The 21,155-nt window shown below is 48.8% G+C and overlaps 1 protein-coding gene across 3 annotated transcripts in view; it reads left to right on the top strand.

Annotated features, from left to right (window-relative positions):
- The window catches only part of sarnp (SAP domain containing ribonucleoprotein), a 32,310-nt gene extending 15,875 nt beyond the window's left edge, over positions 1-16,435 (top strand). For all 3 annotated transcript variants that reach the window (XM_035387077.1, XM_035387075.1, XM_035387076.1), the window contains 2 exons: positions 14,690-14,776; positions 16,102-16,435. In XM_035387077.1, the coding sequence (XP_035242968.1) occupies positions 14,690-14,776; positions 16,102-16,143 (129 nt within the window). In that variant the 3' untranslated portion in view covers positions 16,144-16,435. The remainder of the gene's footprint in view (positions 1-14,689; positions 14,777-16,101) is intronic.
- The last annotated feature ends 4,720 nt before the right edge of the window (positions 16,436-21,155 follow it).

Raw genomic sequence — 21,155 nt, 5'->3', positions numbered from 1 at the left:
TGAACAGTACATGGAGGGAATCCTTGGAAGGAATTCGTCATTGTACAAAAATGTCCACTCAAAAGGACAAAGGAGCAAGTGAAAGCGTGCGAGAGAAATTAGCTTCTTCATTTGGCAAGCTTTGACATTTGTAGGTGCTTTTGAAAAAATCTCAGCGCTCATTTCTGTAAAAGGAAAAAAAAAAAAAATGTATTGATTTTGTATCCTTCACTCACCACAGGATTCTTTTTGGTCACTATGGTTACCGTCCTTGGCCTTTGAACTGTGAAGTTGTTCTCTGGAGTGCTGGTGCACGGCTTTTTCTGGAAAGGCCGAGTTTGTGACACACCATGCCGTTTACCGCATTATTCGCAGTGCAGCCCTGCAAGCTCACCTCGCAGCCTCGTTTTGCGCTGTTATTTATTTATTTATTTATTTAATTTATTTATTTATTTTATTTATTTATTTATTTATTTATTTATTTATTTATTTATTTATTGTTTGAAATGTAGCGGAAACCGCGGGCCACGGGGGGGGGCAGATATAATAGCCCCTGGTCGGGGGTAAATGCCGTTGCGAGTGAGGAGAAAATTCAATTATCGCGGCAGGGCTTTTCAGCGGCGGCTTTGTGTGCCGTCGGAAGTGGCCGGCACCGAGCTCCTGGGGAGGCCTGCAACAATGCTGGCTGTGTAATGCTGCCCCTGCCCCTCCGTCCCCCCCCCCCTTGCTCCTCCGTCCACCCCCCTGCTCCCGGCACGTTTCGGAGCCGCGCTGGAAACCAGGCCGGCCCCGCTGCCGTCGCCCAAAGCCGGGAACGCTCACGGGGGCAGCAGGTCTCCCAAATGCCCCCCCCCCCCCCCCGCCCTCCTCCTCCTCCTTCTCCTCCTCCTCCTTTTCATCGAGCTCCAGTGTGGTCAGCCGCCTGCCCTGAAATTTTGATTTGTGGGCGTGTTTCTGGTTCTTTTTCCTCCTTCACAATAGCAGTTTGGCAAGTTTGCCGACGAGCGTGCGCACGGCCTCGTACGTGGGTCCTAGTTCAGGACGAATGTGGCCCGTATCTGGGACACAGCGCTGTTCTGTTCACTGGCCGGGTGTTGAAGTGAGCCAGAGCGGGCCCTGGGCTGGCCTCAGCTGGGGCTACACAGGTGACATCTGTCCAGCATCCTTAAATTGAGGCCTGTTCCCACAGCATGCCTGTGATGTTGTAATTATGACTTTAACCATGTGAACATATTCATATTCCAAATCTGGGTACTTTGGTCCTTGTTCAGTGTAACTGAACTGAAGCAAAAACCTAAAGAAGTGGAAAAGTGGTCATGGTTATAGTTATGGTTCTTGTTGTGCTGGCATTTTTGCCTCCTTTTTGGCTTCAAATGAATCCGCAATGCCTAGCGGTTGTTAGTGCTGTGCAGCAAAGCGCAGTTATTGCTTACTACTTTTTTTGAAGCCTTTCCTGAAGTGGTCCGTTGAGAGGAGCAGTTAGAGTTCATTCACGTTGACCTTGGGGCGATGATGTAATCGGGGAATGTGAGATGTCCCCTTCTGTCTCCAGTCATAGATTAAGGCTTTATTCAGGAGGCATCAACTGCAATCTTGTGTGTGTGTGTGTGTGTGGTGCGCAAGCGCGCGCGCTCCCACGTGTGGGGGAGGGGGGTGCATACACCAGATTTTGTTCAATACCCCCTGCCCCCCTCAAAACCAACCACAACTGTGGATTGTCCTTGAACGGGTCTCCCTGGTCAAGGATAATGAGTAGTGACAGAACACAGAATAGTTCTGGCAGCCATGGTAATTGTTACAGAGGAGGGACTGTCACTCTGACCACCCCCTTGAGAAGCATATTCACAAAGACTGAAGCCCGAGAGATGAGCTCGTACACCTCAGGCTTTTTGTGCCGGTTCAGCTAGGCCAGGAGCAGAGCAGGGTGGAGGGCAGCAATGGGCCTCATTGTGTGTGTGTGTGTGAGTGTGTTTAGACTGTGTGTGTATGCCTGTGTGCATGTGAGTGTTGTGTATGAGTGGGTGCCCATGTGTGTACTGTGTATGAATGTGTGTTATGTATGTTTGAATGCGTGTCTGTGTGCATGTGAAGGGAGACTTTTTAACTGTGAGAATTGTATTGAGGCATGGGGGAAAATGAGCTACAGTTTTCTCTTGAACTGGAGTGAACTGCAGTGAAAGAAGCACCCGATTCACTGATCTTGCATCTCTCTTGTTTAAGTCCAAGAGGAAAGTGGGGGTGAATGGGGGAGTATGACCCAAACATGAGAAGCTGTCACGCAGACACGCATGCATGCATGCACGCGCATACACGCATGCATGCATGCACGCGCATACACGCACGCACTCACTCACTCACTCTTATATACACAGACACCAACAAAAACACACACAAATATCTGCGCAATCAGCACTGCGCTCCTCAGACCCACAATATTCCAGTGAACACTGCGCACCTCAGACCTACACTGTACCAGTGAACACTGTGCTCCTCAGAGCCACACTGTCTGTTCCAGTGAACACTGCGCACCTCAGACCTACACTGTTCCAGTGAACACTGAGCTCCTCAGACCCACAATATTCCAGTGAACACTGAGCTCCTCAGACCCACACTGTTCCAGTGAACACTGCGCTCCTCAGACCTACACTGTTCCAGTGAACACTGCGCTCCTCAGACTGCTCCTCAGACCCACACTGTCTGTTTCAGTGAACACTGCGCTCCTCAGACCCACACTGTCTGTTCCAGTGAACACTGCGCTCCTCAGACCCACACTGTCTGTTCCAGTGAACACTGCTCCTCAGACCCACACTGTTCCAGTGAACACTGTGCTCAGACCCACACTGTCTGTTCCAGTGAACACTGTGCTCCTCAGACCCACACTGTTCCAGTGAACACTGCGCTCCTTAGACCCACACTGTACCAGTGAACACTTCGCTCCTCAAACCCACACTGTTCCAGTGAACACTGCACTCCTCAGACCCACACTGTTTCAGTGAAAACTGCGCTCCTCAGACCCACACTGTCTGTTCCAGTGAACACTGCGCTCCTCAGACCCACACTGCTCCAGTGAAAACTGCGCTCCTCAGACCCACACTGTCTGTTCCAGTGAACACTGAGCTCCTCAGACCCACACTGTTCCAGTGAACACTGCTCCTCAGACCTACACTGTCTGTTCCAGTGAACACTGCGCTCCTCAGACCCACACTGTTCCAGTGAACACTGCGCTCCTCAGACCGCTCCTCAGACCCACACTGTTCCAGTGAACACTGCACTGCGCACACCTCAGAGTGTGTGCATTTGAGTGGGATTACATGGTGTTAGCCTTACGTCATTGTTAGGTAAGCAGAGCACCTCTCGAGCCACTTCCTATAGACTTAGGTTTTTACATATTTTCAGTGTGTTTCAGGGTGGAGTGGAAGCACCCACTTGCATGTTTTTCTGTTGGCTTTATGCACTGATGTGTGAATTTGGTGGTGCGTTTATGTATTTTCATGGCCGTGAAATCTGTTTTCACGCCTCAGTGCAGGGGCTGTCTCACATTTCACAGCATTTTTCTCGAGTGCAGGTCAAGCAATCCTTGGCACATTATAAAATGCTTGCATGTCTTTCTTCGACTCGGTGCTATAACTCCCCCCCCCCCCCCCTTTCAGATCAAAAGCCTCTTGTCCTCAGTGCGTCTTTGCGTAACCACCGGCATCACCGGAGCGGGCCGAGAGAGAGAGAGAGAGAGAGCTCTGTTTGCGTTCTGGGTTTAAGCAGGTTAAGGGAGCAGGGGGTTGAGGGGTTTGTTAACTCAGTGGCACTCTAGGGCCGTCCGCCGGTCAGTCATCTGGTTCTGCTTGCGCCCGCTGCGAGCCAAATCTCTTTTGTTCCGCACGCTGAATGCGACTTGCAGCCCTTTGGTTCTCTCTCTCTCTCTCTCTCTCCCCTCTGCATGATGTCATTGTGTGAAGTTTCAGGCATCTAACCCACTTTGCTGCAGGAGTGCGGGGAAGGTTCCTCGATGCCATCGGCCGCAGTTTACAGCCCTAGCTCAGAGCCGCAAGCAGCGAATACGGGATGCAGGCTAATGCTGTTTTGTAGTGATTTTTATAACCACCTTTCAGAACCCACAATGCACGCCAAACTTCAGGATAGCTGCCATTTGCTTTAATTGGGTTCGTGTTTCTGTGCTTGGCTTGTTTAAAGCGGGGCACGACCAAGCCTGCGACAAGTTTTAAGAGTCCTTTACGCCTTATAAAGACGTCTCTCCTTTTTACATCGCCTGAAGTTGTGTTCGGAGTACAGTAACTCATTTGCAGCAGATGTTTGCGGATTGGTCGGACTTGGTATGTTTTCTGAGCAACAGCTATCCCTGTCAGCCTTTCAAAGAGACAAGGGGGGAAAAAAAATATCAGCACTGCTCAATTGCAACCAGCTGTTGTTGGAATTGGATAATCTTACGCGCTCCCTCTCTCTCCCCTTCTCTCTCTCTTTTATCTTTCTTTTCTTTTAAGTCACTGTCACGTTTTGGCAAGGCCCGTTTCATATGGGGACCCATTGTGCCTCTTGATTTTATTTTAAATAAAAAGGCAGTGGCTTTCCTTTAAAGTGGATCATTACCGTGGTGCTCACGAGGGGAGGCATACCCAAGCTTTGAGTTAGCTCTGCTCGTGTGGCCTTTTTGCAACGCATTAAAAATAAATTGGTGCTGAGAGTTTTCATGTGGGTAGTTTAGCTCATATTAATAATCATGCCTCTCACCTCCCCTCCCCGCCCCTTTCAGTGCTTGGTTGTTTTAAGGTAGAAGGTGAGGGTTGGGTTCACTACTGTAATTTTGGCTTGTGCGAAAAGAACCGTCGTAGCGCAGTCGTTTGGTCACCCCTGCAGCCCGTAGTTTATCATAGCCGGGTTTTGCCACAGCATGGGTTAGTGACAGTCAGTTGTTCGCTCATCAGAACCTTGCTTTAAAAATACTCCTTACTTTAAAAAAAATATATAAAATAAAAGTAGGAAAGTTCACCGTCAAGTGAAGATTGTCTTCATTTGTTTGGCTCGCTAATCACGCCGGCTTGCTAACCATGGGTGTGTTTCAACACCTGCAGCGTGCTACTCGTTAATTTATCAGGGAATTAAAGTGGTAATTGAAGTTAATTGAAGTAATTTAAGCAGACGTGATCGGTTTGTACCTGATTACAGATGAGTAAATAAAACCGAAGGATTAATCCTCTCAGCTGGTTTGTTAACAAAGTAAAACATTTGGGCCCAGAGCTTTTAAAGACCCGGTAAAAGATTATGAGCAGCCCTGCTCATTCCCCACCCCGAAATGCCAGAAGCCGCGGTTGGCCTGTAATTGGGGAGCCGTGGCCCTGCCCCTCCGGTACAGTAGGGCGTTCTCGGGGGTGATGTAATTGCGGTCCTGGGAAAGTTCCCGAGCCGCGCGCGGTCGGGGTTTGCAGCCGGCGCTCCTCGGCGTCCCCCTCGGCCTCCCTCCGCGCCGCTTCCCGGCGGGGTTCATTACGGCCTGTCCCTCATTACCACACCTCGCAGGGCCGCCGTCCCGGAGAGGGGCCCGTCTAATGAGGGGACCCCCGGGGACAGGCGGGGACCCGGGGCCGCTGACCCGCCCGTGGACCTGACAGCTTCTGGGGACGGCAGCTCGTTCTGACGTGATTGCTTAAATGACTAATTAAGAAATGATTATTGGAAGAGGCTCCTGGCAGCTGGTGGCAGGGAATAAGGAGGTGGTGTTCTGGAGAGGTGGAAGGGAAAGGAGCATTGTGGGAAAGGGGTTGTCAGGGTTTTTTTTTTTTGAGGTGGTTGTTTTAATTATTTTATTTTGTGGTGTGCTTAGTCAGTGGTGTTGGTCTTCACCGGAAGACAGTGGTATGGTTGAGTGTGCTTCTCAGCAGTTGGTGTTTGCTAGAGAGCCAAAAGGCTGCCCATGAACATGCTCCCCTCCTTTGGGGATTAACACTCTCACTGCCCTGGGGATTAACACTCTCACTGCCCTGGGGATTAACACTCTCACTGCCCTGGGGATGAACACATTCTCTGCCCTGGGGATTAACACTCTCACTGCCCTGGGGATTAACACACTCACTGCCCTGGGGATGAACACACTCTCTGCCCTGGGGATTAACACACTCACTGCCCTGGGGATGAACACACTCTCTGCCCTGGGGATTAACACACACACTGCCCTGGGGATTAACACACTCACTGCCCTGGTGATTAACACAAACACTACCCTGGGCATTAACACACTCTCTGCCCTGGGGATTAACACACTCACTGCCCTGGGGATTAACACACACACTGCCCTGGGGATTAACACACTCTTTGCCCTGGGGATTAACACATTCTCTGCCTTGGGGATTAACACACACACTGCCCTGGGGATTAACACACACACTGCCCTGGGGATTAACACACTCACTGCCCTGGGGATGAACACATTCTCTGCCTTGGGGATTAACACACACACTGCCCTGGGGATTAACACACACATTGCCCTGGGGATTAACACACTCACTGCCCTGGGGATGAACACACTCTCTGCCCTGGGGATTAACACACTCGCTGCCCTGGGGATTAACACACACATTGCCCTGGGGATTAACACACACACTGCCCTGGGGATTAACACACTCACTGCCCTGGGGATGAACACACTCTTTGCCCTGGGGATTAACACGCTCTCTGCCTTGGGGATTAACACACACACTGCCCTGGGGATTAACACACACATTTCCCTGGGGATTAACACACACACTGCCCTGGGGATTAACACGCTCTCTGCCCTGGGGATTAACACACTCACTGCCCTGGGGATGAACATACTCACTGCCCTGGGGATTAACACACTCGCTGCCCTGGGGATTAACACACTTACTGCCCTGGGGATTAACACACTCACTGCCCTGGGGATTTACACACACACTGCCCTGGGGATTAACACACTCGCTGCCTGGGATTAACACACTCTCTGCCCTGGGGATTAACACACTCGCAGTCCGGAGGGTGTACTGCCAGGCCTGGGGTATTAAGAAAAATAGCACAAGCTGAGAGGTGATCACTGCCAGGATGTTATCCTGTGTGTCTTCCCTGCAGGGAGGTGCTCTGTGGCCCTGTTAGTGTTCATTTAAGTAGAGCATTGCCCCGGTTTCGCCTCGTATAGCAGTCTATTCTTGCTGTGGTTGTACTTCCTGAGCAATGAGCAAATGTTGCCTGTAATGAAGCCATTAACAGGATAGAGTGATTTAGAAAAGTAGTGTCTTGGAAGCACCTGTCATTTCCCATGTATTAGCATTAATTCTGTAAGTTAAAATTGCATTTTTGTTCAAGGTGTGTGTGTGTTTGTCCACACATTTTAAAGACTTGTTAAAGGACGTGCCAGTGCAGCTGTCGATGCAATCCAAACAATTTAGAACAGATCAGAGTTGTGAATTCTTTCGTGGGAAATTATCAGCAGGGGCAGAGGAGTTGTTGCTGAGGCCATGTAGAAAGAGAGAGAGAGATAGATAGAAGGCAGTGGGAGGGGGCAGTGAGAGAGGCAAAGAGAGAAAGGGGGAGAGAGAGAGAGAAGGCAGCGGGAGGAGAGAGAGAAGGGAGAGAGAGAGGTGCTGTGAGAGGCAGTGGGAGAGAGAAAGAGAGAGAGGGGGCAGTGAGAGGGAGAGGGGCAGTGAGAGAGGAGGAGGGAGATAGCGAGAGAGAGAAGGCAGCGGGAGGAGGAGAGAGAGAGAGAGAAGGCAGAGGGAGAGAGAGAGGTGCAATGAGAGAGGCAGTGGGAGAGAAAGAGTGGGGCAGTGAGAGTGGAGGAGGGAGAGAGAGAGAGAAAGAAGGCAATGACTGAGGCAGTGAGAGAGGCAGAGAGGGGCAGTGAGAGAGGGAGAGAGGGGCAGTGAGAGAGGCAGAGTGAGAGAGAGGGGCAGTGAGCGAGGGAGAGAGGGGCAGTGGGAGAGTGAGAGAGAGAAGGCAGTGAGAGAGGCAGAGAGGGGCAGTGAGAGAGGCAGAGTGAGAGAGAGAAGGCAGTGAGAGAGGCAGAGAGGGGCAGTGAGCGAGGCAGTGGGAGAGTAAGAGAGAGAGGGGCAGTGAGCGAGGCAGTGGGAGAGTAAGAGAGAGAGGGGCAGTGAGAGAGGCAGAGTGAGAGAGAGGGGCAGGCCATAACGCCTGACTGATACAGAGCTGTGGGAGATCTGAACTTTTTGTTCCAAACACACCGGCCGGGAGAAGCCGAGCTGGCCGTGACAGGCTGTGTTTGGAGGGCCTTCGGTTGAGGGGTTTGGAGGGGGGTGTTGGGGGGGGGGGGGGTGAGTTAATTCACTGTTTTTAAATGGCTGTGACACATTTTGAATGAGGAGGAGTGTTGCTGGGGGCCAGAGGTGGAGTTGATGAATGTGTAGATCCTGGCATTTTGATAGGGGTAATTTTGCTCTGACGGGGCCCAGGCTATCCCATGAATCAAAATGTGTCACCCAGGTGCTAAAGATGGAGGGCTGCTCATTGTGGGCCTGACACACACGTGAGGGGCTGGGGCTGCTAGGGGTCAAGTGTGACACATCATTATAACAATGTTGATTTAGTGGGGCTGCCAGGCTGCAGGCCTCCTCCCTTGGGGGGATTTGGGGGGTGGGGGGTTGGGGTTGTGGGGGGGCACGGGGCAGTGGACAGAGCAGGGGCCTGCTGCTCCCGATCGGGAGGGTAATCAACCAACAGCTTGCAATTCACTCCTGTTAAACTTCTCGCACCTTCTCCCGTGCTCCTTCTCCATGCTAATATCTCGATGGATTGTAAGCGGTCCCTCTTTGAAAAAGAACTTTCTAGAAAACGTAGAATGGATGTGGTCGTGCGGAACTTGCAAAATAAGATGTTGCCCTTTAAAGAATTTTTTTTGTTTGTTTTTTTCCCCCCCTCCTTGTTCCTGTCAGAATTTTCTCTGACCTTTCACCTTTGACCTCTGGGGTTGCATTTGTTCTCTGTAATGCTAAGATTAGTTTTGACAATCTACGGCTGTGCTTTCAGGTCAATTGAAAACTGGTTTTAGCAATTGAAATCAGAGTAGCTTTGTTGCAGCTTGAGGGACAGATTTTTTTTTTCTTTTTTGGGAGGAGTAAGGACAGGGTTTGGACTTCAATGCGCAACTGCATTATAGTATATAGTTTACAAATCAGCTATCATGTGGTTGTACCATGTTCCCCATATCTCAGGGTCTTGGGAGCTTGCTGCATTGCTGTGTCCAGTCAAGAAGGCAGTTTTTCAGCTTTTTTCATATCCTCTGTTTTAGTACCCTCAGAGGTGTGGATTTTGGGTACTCTGAGGGAGCGCAAGGGACAATATCAATGGGGAAAACTATCAATACCCAATCTAATGGTTTTCCGTTAACATATATAAATAATCAGAGGTTCAGCTTTGGTTTTAAGCTTAATGTTAGATGGAAAATAAAGCTGTGTATGTCAAGGACTGTTGATAAATGCTTGGTGCATCCAGCCAAACCCTTTTCTTTGTGTTTCTCCTCCTTGACCAGATAGATGACTGTTCAAGGTGCCTTTGAAGCCAGCAGCCCTGAACTTTGGAGATCATAATTAGTAACACCCGCTTGCTTACGTGATGGAGAACACCGCTTCACAGAACAATTTGGCCATAGCGAGCCAATCAGTTTTAATTCTAGATTCTATGCATTGTATTTGCATAAATATGCATAATACGCCTTTGCATATATACATATATATAAGGGAAAGAGTCGTTTACCTAATTCCTGTATCAATCATCGTAGCATTTTTGTGGACAATTACTAGTGCTGACGCTCTTCCTTTACATAAAACAAGCTTAAAGAAAGAGCAAAATGATGAATAACGATGTTAATGGCCAATACAAAAGAGAAAACTGCTTTGGATTGGACAAAGTAACATAAATATGCAGCTCATTCAAATGAGGACGCATTTTTAGTAGATTGAGTAGATTTAGTAGTGTGAATCCATGTGGCTTCAGAGATAAGTAAGATATCAGGGGCCCATGTTCAGGGAAGATCTCAGGGTAGCGGTGCTGATCTAGGATCAGTTTAACATTTGAGATCATGAGGTCTGAGGATGGGATATTGGCAGGGGAGAGCTGATCCCAGATCAGTGGTTCTACTCTGGCATTCGTTATGAATACAAACTGACTCCTATCAGATGCTGTACACGGCCTCTGTTAAATCCACAAATGTGTGTGTCATTGAGATGGAATGGATGCATCTCATGTTGGGCTAAAACCTGCTTGATTATTGGTTGGATTTCCACTGTTTTGTAGACCTAGGTGATAAGGGAGATTTGAGTTATGACAGGTGAAAATATCATGCTACCCTTGCCCTTTTTCTTATTTTGTCCATATTTTGTCCCTCTTCCAAATTCTAATATTTCCTTATTTTTGCCCACCTAATCCTGCGAAATATCAAACTGTAACCACACCTTCTGAACCTAGAAAGGAGAATATGATCTTACGACAAAGGTCTTACACCGCAGGTATACCCCCAGGGTGATTTCGGTTACGAAGCTGAAGTAAATATTTGATTTCTTGTTCTGTCTATATCCGTGGCATGGAGGCGCTAGTTTCTCAGCGGGTTAATGGTGGTGAGCAAAACCTAGGAGGTTGTCATTCTTGTTTCGTATGTGCTGACTGAATGATTTTTGCTAATCCGATAGCTAATCTACCTTAACGGTCGTAATGGTAGGCCTCTCGTTGCCGGGAACGTCCTTCGTCAGTTTTGGAGAGGGGACAATTGCGTGCCCATCCCCTCAAACATACGCAGTCGACCGGCACTCCATTTCCACTTTGCGGTCCACTGGCTGGGCTGTGCAGTACCCCACCCCCCCCCCCCCAACCCTCCACCCCCGCCCCCAGGGTCTGCATTGGACCTGCTCTGGGCCAGGCAGGATGCACCAGCCGGACTGTCCCGAGGAGCTGCTGATCTGCAGTGAGGCGGGGAATAACCCCCATCGCCCAAGACTCTCCCTCCCTGGGCACCTCCCACGAGTGCGTTTGCAGAAGCGCTTTCGCCTGACGCTCGTCCTTTGGGTGTCCTTTACCGAGCGCTTATTTTTTTGGCACTTGGGCTGGAGTCCTTCTGGCCTTTCGGGTTCGGGATTAACCCGAAACTAGGATGTTCCCTGCAGAGTTGCAGAAGGGCTACCGAAATCTATCGAAAATCTGGTGATTCAAAGACCGAACAGACTGTGAAACTCCTGCAAGCAGCTGTTTCATATGCAAGTATCTGAAAGGGCCTACCTGGATCCGAAGGGCAACGCACACAAGGGCTTTCTGGAAGTTCTGTACGAATCGAGTACGAACGCCCCACGTTACCCTGTAACGGGAGTGTGTGACGGGGCGGAGCAGGGTGGGAGGTGAGGAGAAGGGGGCGAGGAATCCGGGGTGCAGGGCGTCGTCGGCGTAGCCTGAGAGCGCCGCGTCGCTACGTTGCAGACCGAGGCGCAGCTCTCTCCCCTCCGCAGCTGTGCAAGCCATGTGACCACATCGGCTTTCTCCAGGCCTTCTATATATAGAGATGCGCTGTGCGCACACCTGTTCCGCTCGGTACCGGAAGTGCTGTTCATTGGAAAAGGCACATTTTTGGACTTCTAAATTATGACTGTGGTTTACTGATTTTGATGAAGCAAAGTCCCCCCCCCCCCCCTTCCCCCTTCCGGAAGAATGACGTTAGAGATCAGCACTCTGTATGGTGGCCTTGTAAATACATTGCAACAGACGATAAATCACGCAACGTGGAATGTGAACAGAATTGCTTTGGCCCTGTTTCTTTAAAGTGGAAAAGGTCCCTGGAGCAATCGCATGATTGCATTATCTAAGCATTGAATTTATGCTTCGTGTGACTGCATGTTTCTATATTTACTAAATGTGGGTGTTCTTAATTTTGAATATTGCTTTTCATGTGAGTGCCACATGCATATATATATATATATATATATATATATATATATATATGCTTCATGCGTATATAAAAGCCAGCGAATTATGGAAAGTGTATGATGATGTGGGGGAAGTTGCCGTTTCCTTCATTAGTTAATCCCGGTGAGAAGGCTCAATGTTCTGAGATTTTCACATACGCACCCCCCCCACCCCCCCCCCCACCCCCCCAGCTGTCACGTAGCCTTTTACTGTAGAGTGTCTCGGCCACCTGGAGCCATTCATTCTCCACTGAGACTATACTGCCGATCGAGCCTCTCTTTATTACTTTACAGTGCTCATTATACCACTAGGCACCAGCTCTTATATCTTGTCAAAGGCTACTGCCAGCACCTAAATCACTGGGTTTTTTTTGGGGGGGGGGGGGGGGTTTTCTTGGACAATTTGAATTTGAGAAGGGGGTTACTAGAATTCCCCTGGTGCATCTGAACTGTGTCCCCTTGCGTTTCTCTCAGCCCCTCGCACCTAACAAAGACAATTAAGGCCCCCTTTTTGCATTACCCCATGCATACTATAATTTGAATCGAAGTGAGAGCAATGAGCCAAATTAATTTATTGGTTGCCGGGGTAAATGACGGACTCACCGGCATCAGTCATTCATCATTTCGCATGCAGAAAATGCGCTTGTCCGTTCGTTTGTCCTTAATTATATTTTTTGCTTTTGTTTGGCGGGGGGGGGGGGGGTTGGGGGGGTTGGGTGGACAGACCGGCGAGTCTTCATTCTGCTGCTCTTTGAATACAAAAGGACGCTAGCAGCGGTAGCCGAGGCCCGTCTTCACCTGACAGGAAGCGGTCACTCTCCCGCTCGCTCTCTCCCCGCCATTCTCTCGTCCACCAGGGGCCATCTGTCCTCCTGCTCCTCATGTTTGAAAAATAATGAAGGCCCCCGTGACGGGTTGCAGAGGGTTAACGGCAGGTTCACACGCCGCAGCGAATGGACAGCGCTTCTGAATGGCTCCCTGTCTGCAGTGTCATCAAGAGACCAGAGTGGGCTTTTCACTGCAAAAACCCTCCACGTGCTCTTTCTCTGTTGGAGCATTGCAAGGACACAGCCTGAAGTGTAGATTATTAACACTATTATTCAATATGTAAACAGTTTAGCTTGTCCATGAAAAAGGGTGTGAGAGGCTGGTAAGCCAAGACAGATATTCAGACATTCAGGAAATGTTCTTCTTTTCTTTTTTTTTTTTTCTTTTTTTGCGGGAACCTTAAGATGTTAAACTGCGCTACGAGGCGTTAAGCGAGCAGGAGCGCTAACCGAAACCACAAAGCAAGATGTCATTGGACGCTCGGGGAAAACTCCCGCCGGTTTGCTTATTGGTTTAAATAACTGTCGCTAATTCAAAACCGTTCCACAAACGGCTCTGCGCGGAGGGGGAAAGAGAAAAAAGAAAAAGGGAGGCCGAAGAGATTAACTCCCGCTCGCCGAGGCCCGGGATCTGGAGGAATATTGTTCCAGGGAAAAGAAAACACGGCGAGAAAAGGAAAAAAAAAAAAAAAAAAACAAGCGCGGCCAACAGAAATGAACCCGATGATCTCGGGAGATCGGCGGCCTGACATTCAGGATTAGATTGGCCAGCACTGTATCAACACTGGCACCGGCCCGGCGCAGGACGTGGGGGGGGCGGGGTGACCCCCCCTGCTGCTCTTTGAGAATTTGCCATGTGAACTATGGAGGCACACAGAGCTTTTCTCTTATTGCGTGGCTTAAGAATCGCCGCCTTTTATTGCCTCGCTATAAAACGGCATCTGTTTCCAAAAAAAAAAAAGACATTGCCGACCCTTTTTCTGTTGGGAAAATAAGGCATTGGTAGTTTTGTCATGTTATTAGTTATGTGGCGCTGGCTGCCAGAACGAGTTCCTCCTTTTGTGCTTGTGTGCGATCTGAGGGATTCGGCGAGGCCGCGACAGTGCTCCTCTGTGCAGCGCCGAGCGCTCGCTCCGCCGTAGCCCTCCGCGGCTCGTCAGCGGCGGGAACCGTGTCTGCAAATATTCGCCCTGCATTGCGCCGGTTTACTCGCAAAGTCTTTACGAGTTATGCCTTTGTGAAACCTCTAATCTTGTTTCGCAGATTTTCAGAACAGCTCTCAATCTGGAGTTGGGCTCGCATTGTGGGATCCCTTGTAGGTTTGGGGAATGTTTTTCCTCATCACCTTGCACCTCTTTGCATTTCCCAGTTAACCAGTAGTTCGTCACCTACTCCCAGCAGCAGTAGCAACGGTGATAAAATAATAGTAAATGTATTGGCGTTCCCGGTGGAGAAGTAGCAGGCGTTTGAAATGAAGCCCCAGCCGATGACCGGTTTAGCCCGTTAGCGCTGTTGTTTGGCGCCCTTCGGTCTCGGTCGTCCGCTGGGAAGGCGGATGCTGGGGATGGGCGGTGGTTGGGGGCGGGGGGGGGGGGGGTTGTGTTATTGGAGGGTGCGGCCAGTGACCTGTAATCTGGCAGTTTTTCCTCGTTTGGCAGTCTTGCCAAAACTCAGTGTGTGTGGAGAAAGCTTCTGTCCTCGTATAACCTGGAACCTGGCTGCTCGTGGCACGGCACAACTTTACCAATCTCACCTCACACACACACACACCCACACCCACACCACACCACACCACAACCGCCACCATCTCTCAGCTGTTGACCCCCTAAAGTTGAGCTCAGCTTTGTTTCCATTGCTTTTTGGTGTTCAGGTCATTTGTGTACCTGCTGTACGTGGCAGGTGCGTGCCGACCACGGTCTTAATGCTTCTCTCTTTTTTTCTTCTTTTTTCTCTCCCTAACAGGTCGAGGATGAGGAGAAGCTGAAGAAGAGGAAGGAAAGGTTCGGCATCCTCACCAGCGCGGCTGCCGTGGGTCCAGACGACTCAGAGGTACGGTTCCCAATTTTCACCAGAGGCCTGTATCCGGCAGGAAACGCTGGCTGTGCAAGATAAGGATGTGTGCCTGCTCTCTAAGCCCAGTGCTGGCTTTAGATTGGCTAGATTGGACTGCCAGGGGGAAACAGGGTTTGGATTGGCTGTGCACAGACTGCCAGTGTGAAACAGGGTTTGGATTGGCTGTGCACAGACTGCCAGGGTGAAACGTGGTGAGGATTGGCTGTGCACAGACTGTCAGGGTAAAACAGGGTTTGGATTGGCTGTGCACAGACTGCCAGGGTGAAACGTGGTGAGGATTGGCTGTGCACAGACTGTCAGGGTAAAACAGGGTTTGGATTGGCTGTGCACAGACTGCCAGGGTGAAACGTGGTGAGGATTGGCTGTGCACAGACTGTCAGGGTAAAACAGGGTGAGGATTGGCTGTGCACAGACTGCCAGTGTGAAACAGGGTTTGGATTGGCTGTGCACAGACTGCCAGTGTGAAACAGGGTTTGGATTGGCTGTGCACAGACTGCCAGGGTGAAACAGGGTGAGGACTGGCTGTGCACAGACTGCCAGGGTGAAACGTGGTGAGGATTGGCTGTGCACAGACTGCCAGTGTGAAACAGGGTTTGGATTGGCTGTGCACAGACTGCCAGGGTGAAACAGGGTTTGGATTGGCTGTGCACAGACTGCCAGGGTGAAACAGGGTGAGGATTGGCTGTGCACAGACTGCCAGGGTGAAACAGGGTGAGGATTGGTTGTGCACAGACAGCCAGTGTGAAACAGAGTTTGGATTGGCTGTGCACAGACTGCCAGGCTGAAACGTGGTGAGGATTGGCTGTGCACAGACTGTCAGGGTAAAACAGGGTGAGGATTGGCTGTACACAGACTGCCAGTGTGAAACAGGGTTTGGATTGGCTGTGCACAGACTGCCAGGGTGAAACAGGGTGAGGATTGGCTGTGCACAGACTGCCAGGGTGAAACGTGGTGAGGATTGGCTGTGCACAGACTGCCAGGGGGAAACAGGGTTTGGATTGGCTGTGCACAGACTGTCAGGGTGAAACAGGGTTTGGTTTGGCTGTGCACAGACTGCCAGGGCGAAACAGGGTTTGGATTGGCTGTGCACAGACTGCCAGGGTGAAACAGGGTTTGTATTGGCTGTAAAGGCATCACTGGTGCCAGTTGCTGCCACGGGCAATGCCATGCTTGTGCACTGTACAGAGGTTTCCTTAAAGATCAAGCACACTAAATGTGACGGTTATGCTTTCATTTGAACCTTTGACTTTTGTTGAATTAATCTATTTTTTGTGTGTTTTCTTTGTCTTTTCATATCCCAGGCCAAGAAGCGGAAGAGGGCCGAGAGATTTGGAAATGTGTAACATTAAAGTTGTCATTCTTTTCTACCTTTTTTTAAGAAATGCTTTTGCTTTGTATTTTTCAACGCGTTCTCGCCATTCTCGATAAACGACCAAGCGGCCCAAGGGCTTGCGTTTGCTCTGGGACTGAAACCCTGTCACAGTTTGTAAATTAAAGGTGATTCCACATTTTTCAAATATTGTGTGTGAATATTTTTTCATTACCTTGATATCCCTGGTTTTGCCATAATAACATGAGACAATTGAACTGGACACATGTACTAGAACCTTCTATTAAACCAGAAGTTGCATTTTACCCTCTTTCAAGCTCTATTACTTGTGTGTTACTCATTCCATAGGCCAGAACTTAGACTGCGAAGGGCACAAGCACACGTTTGGTTTGAGCTGACTCCAGGAACCCAGGAAATATTTGTGTCATTATTATCATGGGGAAGCAAATGTTGGGAAATCGTGTCCAGTCTCAAAGAATGGGTCAGCCCAAGTTCACAGTTTGGAATTTCTGTCATTTCTGTGGTACTGTAAGACCCCTCTAAACCCTTGAAATGTAACTTAAATAAAACCTCAGCAGTGTTCACCTTTGAACTCTAGTAACGTCGAAACACTCGCAACAGAACTTTATAAGACAATAATGTACAATGTGTTTCCTATTAAACCACTCATTACTTCAGACTTTATGTTGACCTTGTTCACATAACCCACCCCACGACACCGTTACTTTTGAATGCACTTCGTGTTGTAAGGTGCTTTGGATGAAAGTGTTCGCTGAATGAATAAACTGTAAAGCTTACCTGTATGGAGTCGCTTTAACACTAAACTGCCTTTACGGTTAGCAAAAATCTTGCAGGACAGTGCAGGAAGTTCTTCCGCCTTCTTGGAAATAGTGCTTGGTAGAAATGGGAGGGAATAGAAATAGGCTCATTTGCGTCATTGTTTGTCAGACATCTCATTGGCTATAAAGTCCATTTGTCCTGAAGTGAGTGTGGTCTGTTCAAGTTCTGTGGTATGGTGTGGCCTTATCCGGGTTACCCAGGAAACGGGTAACTAGCTGATGTTATTACGGGTCTACTAATTCAATTGGTGAATTGATTTGTATTTTCTGATGCTCATTTATTTTGAGTAAATTCTGAAACTTTCCTCACATTTAATACCTTTTATGTCTCATTCAAACGACGTGGAGTGACTTTATCATAAGATGAGAACTGTAGCCTGCTCACATTTGTCAGATTTGTTGAACTAGCTTGTTGGAAACACAGAATTTAATATTACTCCTCTGGAGAATGATCAGTTTAGAGTAGTTCTTAAGTTAATTTCTTAACCTGGTGCATAATAATGTGAGTGTTGTTAAAAAAAAGTGTAAGTATATGAAATCTCAAGGAATTCAATTATGAAAATGTGAAATGTATAGGCATTTTTACCATACCTTATAATTAAGATCATTTTTAATAAAAATTTGTTGTGACCACAAATGTAGAATTTTCCCCCTCTGATTACTTCTTCTGTGCATTTAACTTTAGCTTGCTTTAGAATATTTATTTGCATTAGTATAGCTGTTGATATTTAGGGGTAATTAAGACTCTAATAATGGTTAAATCATTGTGGCTCTTTGAAGGCGTGACCTACAGCACATGTTGTTCCCTCATTTCGAACAGTCGCCCTTCTTTATGCGCATCTCTTGCTCAGTGGTTTATTGCACCCTTGTCTTCTAACAAGGCCTCATCCCGGTGCCTCGTGGGATACCACCAGCAGTCCCCCTGGCCTCCTGCTTCATTTCCATGGCTTTTTATTTGACCAAGCACATCCGCGATGGCTCAATTTAATTGATTCCCAATGGATCGGAAGTTGCATAGTGAGTAGGTAGTTATAATTAAGTGGGACCTTTCATTCCTTGGAACTGACACTGGAATCATGCGGTTTACTGTGCTGTTCATATCCCTCTTCATCGCCTCCTACTTCATTGTAATTTAGAATGATTAATTTTATTGTGAGATTAAATTAGTGTAGCATCAGGTTTGGCACAATGGCTAATGGTTAGCTTGCTTGTCTGTTAAGAATTTAAGTTTACTTGCTGACCCGAAAAACTCTTTAAATTTATAATACACGCTGTATGGATTCCACTGAGACTTACGTAGTTGCTCAAAATAGTTCACCTTGTAATTTCCATTTGGCACGCATATCTACAGTATCTAGAGCTTGAAACTAATCTGAAGTATTTCAGATGGAACAAATGCTTTCCTTGCAGTATTACCATCTTGAGAAATCCTAAGCTCCCAGCTTCCCAGCTGGATACTGATTGACAGTTAGTTGAAAATAATTGATTCTTGTTTCAATCCACGTCTGTGGTCATCGGTTAGCTCAGTGTCAAAAATTACATGCGCATTATTGAATGCATTGAAAATGGTTCCGGAAGCATAAAAATCTCTTTGTGATGCAGGCGTTCTAATTGTATAAAATTGTTCAACATAAGATAGATGTTGCATCTTGTTCATAGTTGGCCATCGTGCTTTAAAAACCTGAACCTAGATGAAAACTGAAGATTTTGAGTTTAGGATGTAGAATGTGTATTTTCCTTTTTCATGTGTTGGACCCCATCTGCCTGGGTTGGAGTGGGAATTTTGAAAACCCTTGTATGTAAGTAGCTTGTACAGAAGGGCTGGACAACCCTGGACCTGGAAAGCAATGTGATCTGCTTAAACTGGTTTAATTGATTAGTTGAGTACTGTGTAACAATAAAAACCAGCATGCCCTAGGACTCTACAGTACCAGGGTCAGGGACCTTAGGGAATACAGTACAGACTGAAGCAGGATGTATGGATGTACCTTACGGTCTGCGTATCAAGTCTTGTCTGTGCCAGTGGCGTCTCTAGTCAGCAACTTTCTGGGCCATGTGTAATCGGTCGCTGTTTCACCGAGAGGGTGGGTATCTGTCGGTGTGATTCTCTGCATCTGATCTGTGATTGATTGATACTGTCTGCCTGTGCCAGCTGTGTATGCGCAGCCCACGGACACAGCGACTGCGCAGCTCAGCCGGTGGGCAGCGGAGAGGACCGAAGCAGCAGCTGGCGGGATGGCGCCGTGGAAAATGACGGATGGAGGTACGTCAAGATGACGAGACAGGACTACAAATAAGATCACATGATCGAAACTGGGTGGTGTGAAATATGGGTTCAGAAACAGAGCCACGGTTTTCCTTTCCCGTAAAGCCCCCCCACACTGCTTGGAAAACGGTCAGGCCTTTGAGCCGCAGACAAAGGTGTTTATGGGGAATCGCGGCTATTGAGTGCAACCCCCAACCCACCAAATCTGGACAACTCCTCACTTTTATGGCTATTGCTGCCATCATAAACAGTTCCTCCCCTCCCACCCTCACCCCCACCCCATTCCCAGTTCAAGTCTTTTATGACAGCACTTGCTTCCATTTTCTTTTTCACACTTAAAGCGAAGATGCGCCTGAAATCGCTCCCTTTTAGGTTCAGCAGGTCCCACTGAAAGTAGCCCTCCTTAACAGATGTTTAGCAGTGTTGACGTGAATGCCTTTTATAGTTTATCTAATGACTCTGAAGGGCGCCCCGCGGCACAGAGACCCAGCGAAGTGTTCAGGCGCACATTCTGCGCGTTTATAAGCCAGTCTCCTCAGAGCCTCTTTTCTTGCTGTGCGCTGGGCATGGCTGACCGAGCGGCAGCTTCTCCTACGGCTCGCTTCCAAATCTTTGCCAACGTTTTACCGACAACGTTTATTTCAGCGTAAAGTTTTAAAATTAAAATAGCAAAGTATCCTTTTTTTAATCCCAGAAAACAGGTACAATGAGATCCCACTTGACGCGACATTGCTGGCGTTTTTTTGATTGGCGGGCGATAGCCGTGGTACAGTAGACTCCGCTTTGTTTGTGTTCGACGGCGGTGTTTGCCCAGTGCCGCTGGCCGCTGTCGTACGGTATGGCGGGAAAGCGCAGGGCCTGCGCGGCTGTGGAGAATGCGGCTGATGGGCTTCAGAGCGGCTGAAGTGCTGCAGCTCTGGCACCGCTCTGTAAATCGCCAGTGACTGCCTTCTGGTTTGAGCGAGCTTGGAGCGGCGAGGGGGGGAGGTGGGGGGTGGGGGGTGGGGGGGGTTTGGCTGGTGTGCAGCCCCCGAGGCAGCGCGCCAACTTTTCCCGAAGATCACAGAGGCACGCTGGTAACTATGGAGGCGGGAAAAAAATAATAAAAATCGCTCCTCCTCAGAGTGCGGGCTTGAAAAGAGGACCGAGAATGATGAGTTTTTTTCCCCCTCTCTTGCTCTCCTCTCAGCGAGTTCTCTGGGATGTTTTTCTGGGATATCTTTGTGGATGTTGGGGGCTCCTGTAGTGCCGAGCAGCGGGTCTACGGCACTTAGCGAACCGTGGAACGGAAATCGTGGGGAGAGCATGTGTGCGCCTGCATGCGTGCATGTACGTGTGTGTGTGTGCGTGTGTATGTGTGTGTACGTGTGTGTGTATGTGTGTGTGCGTGTGTGTGTGTGTATGTGTGTGTGCATGTGTGTGTGTGTACGTGTGTGTGTATGTGTGTGTGCATGTGTGTGTGTACGTGTGTGTGTATGTGTAGGGGAACAGAGGATGATGCCCCCCCCCACTCCCATTTATGTCATCACTGGCGTCAGGCTTCTCTGAGCTGTGCTGGGTGGTCTCAGTTAATTTGCATTAGTAAAGAGCTCCGTCTCCAGACTCATTTGTCTTCCATTGATTCCCTAAATTAGGTTGATGAGAGGCCCTCCTATCAGGTGACACATTAATTGGGTCATGCTGCATCCCATACGTGATCCAAACAATGGCCGCTCAGCACTGAACCCCTCACGTCAGGCCTCTCCCTCTCTCCACCAATTAGCCTCCGGATTTAATCCATTTCCTGTCCCCTGCTCCAAGCCTCTGAAAGCCACGCCCAGCTGCACTGATTGGCCCAGCTCATTCTGTTCGCTTCACTGCTGGAACGGAGAGATGGCCTTCAGTTTCACAGAGTAGTTCTGGTTTCTCCTCTCGCGGAAA

Source organism: Anguilla anguilla, chromosome 13 (assembly GCF_013347855.1).
Source record: "Anguilla anguilla isolate fAngAng1 chromosome 13, fAngAng1.pri, whole genome shotgun sequence".
Classification (NCBI taxonomy): Eukaryota; Metazoa; Chordata; class Actinopteri; order Anguilliformes; family Anguillidae; genus Anguilla; species Anguilla anguilla.
This window is presented reverse-complemented; position numbering and strand designations above follow the sequence as displayed.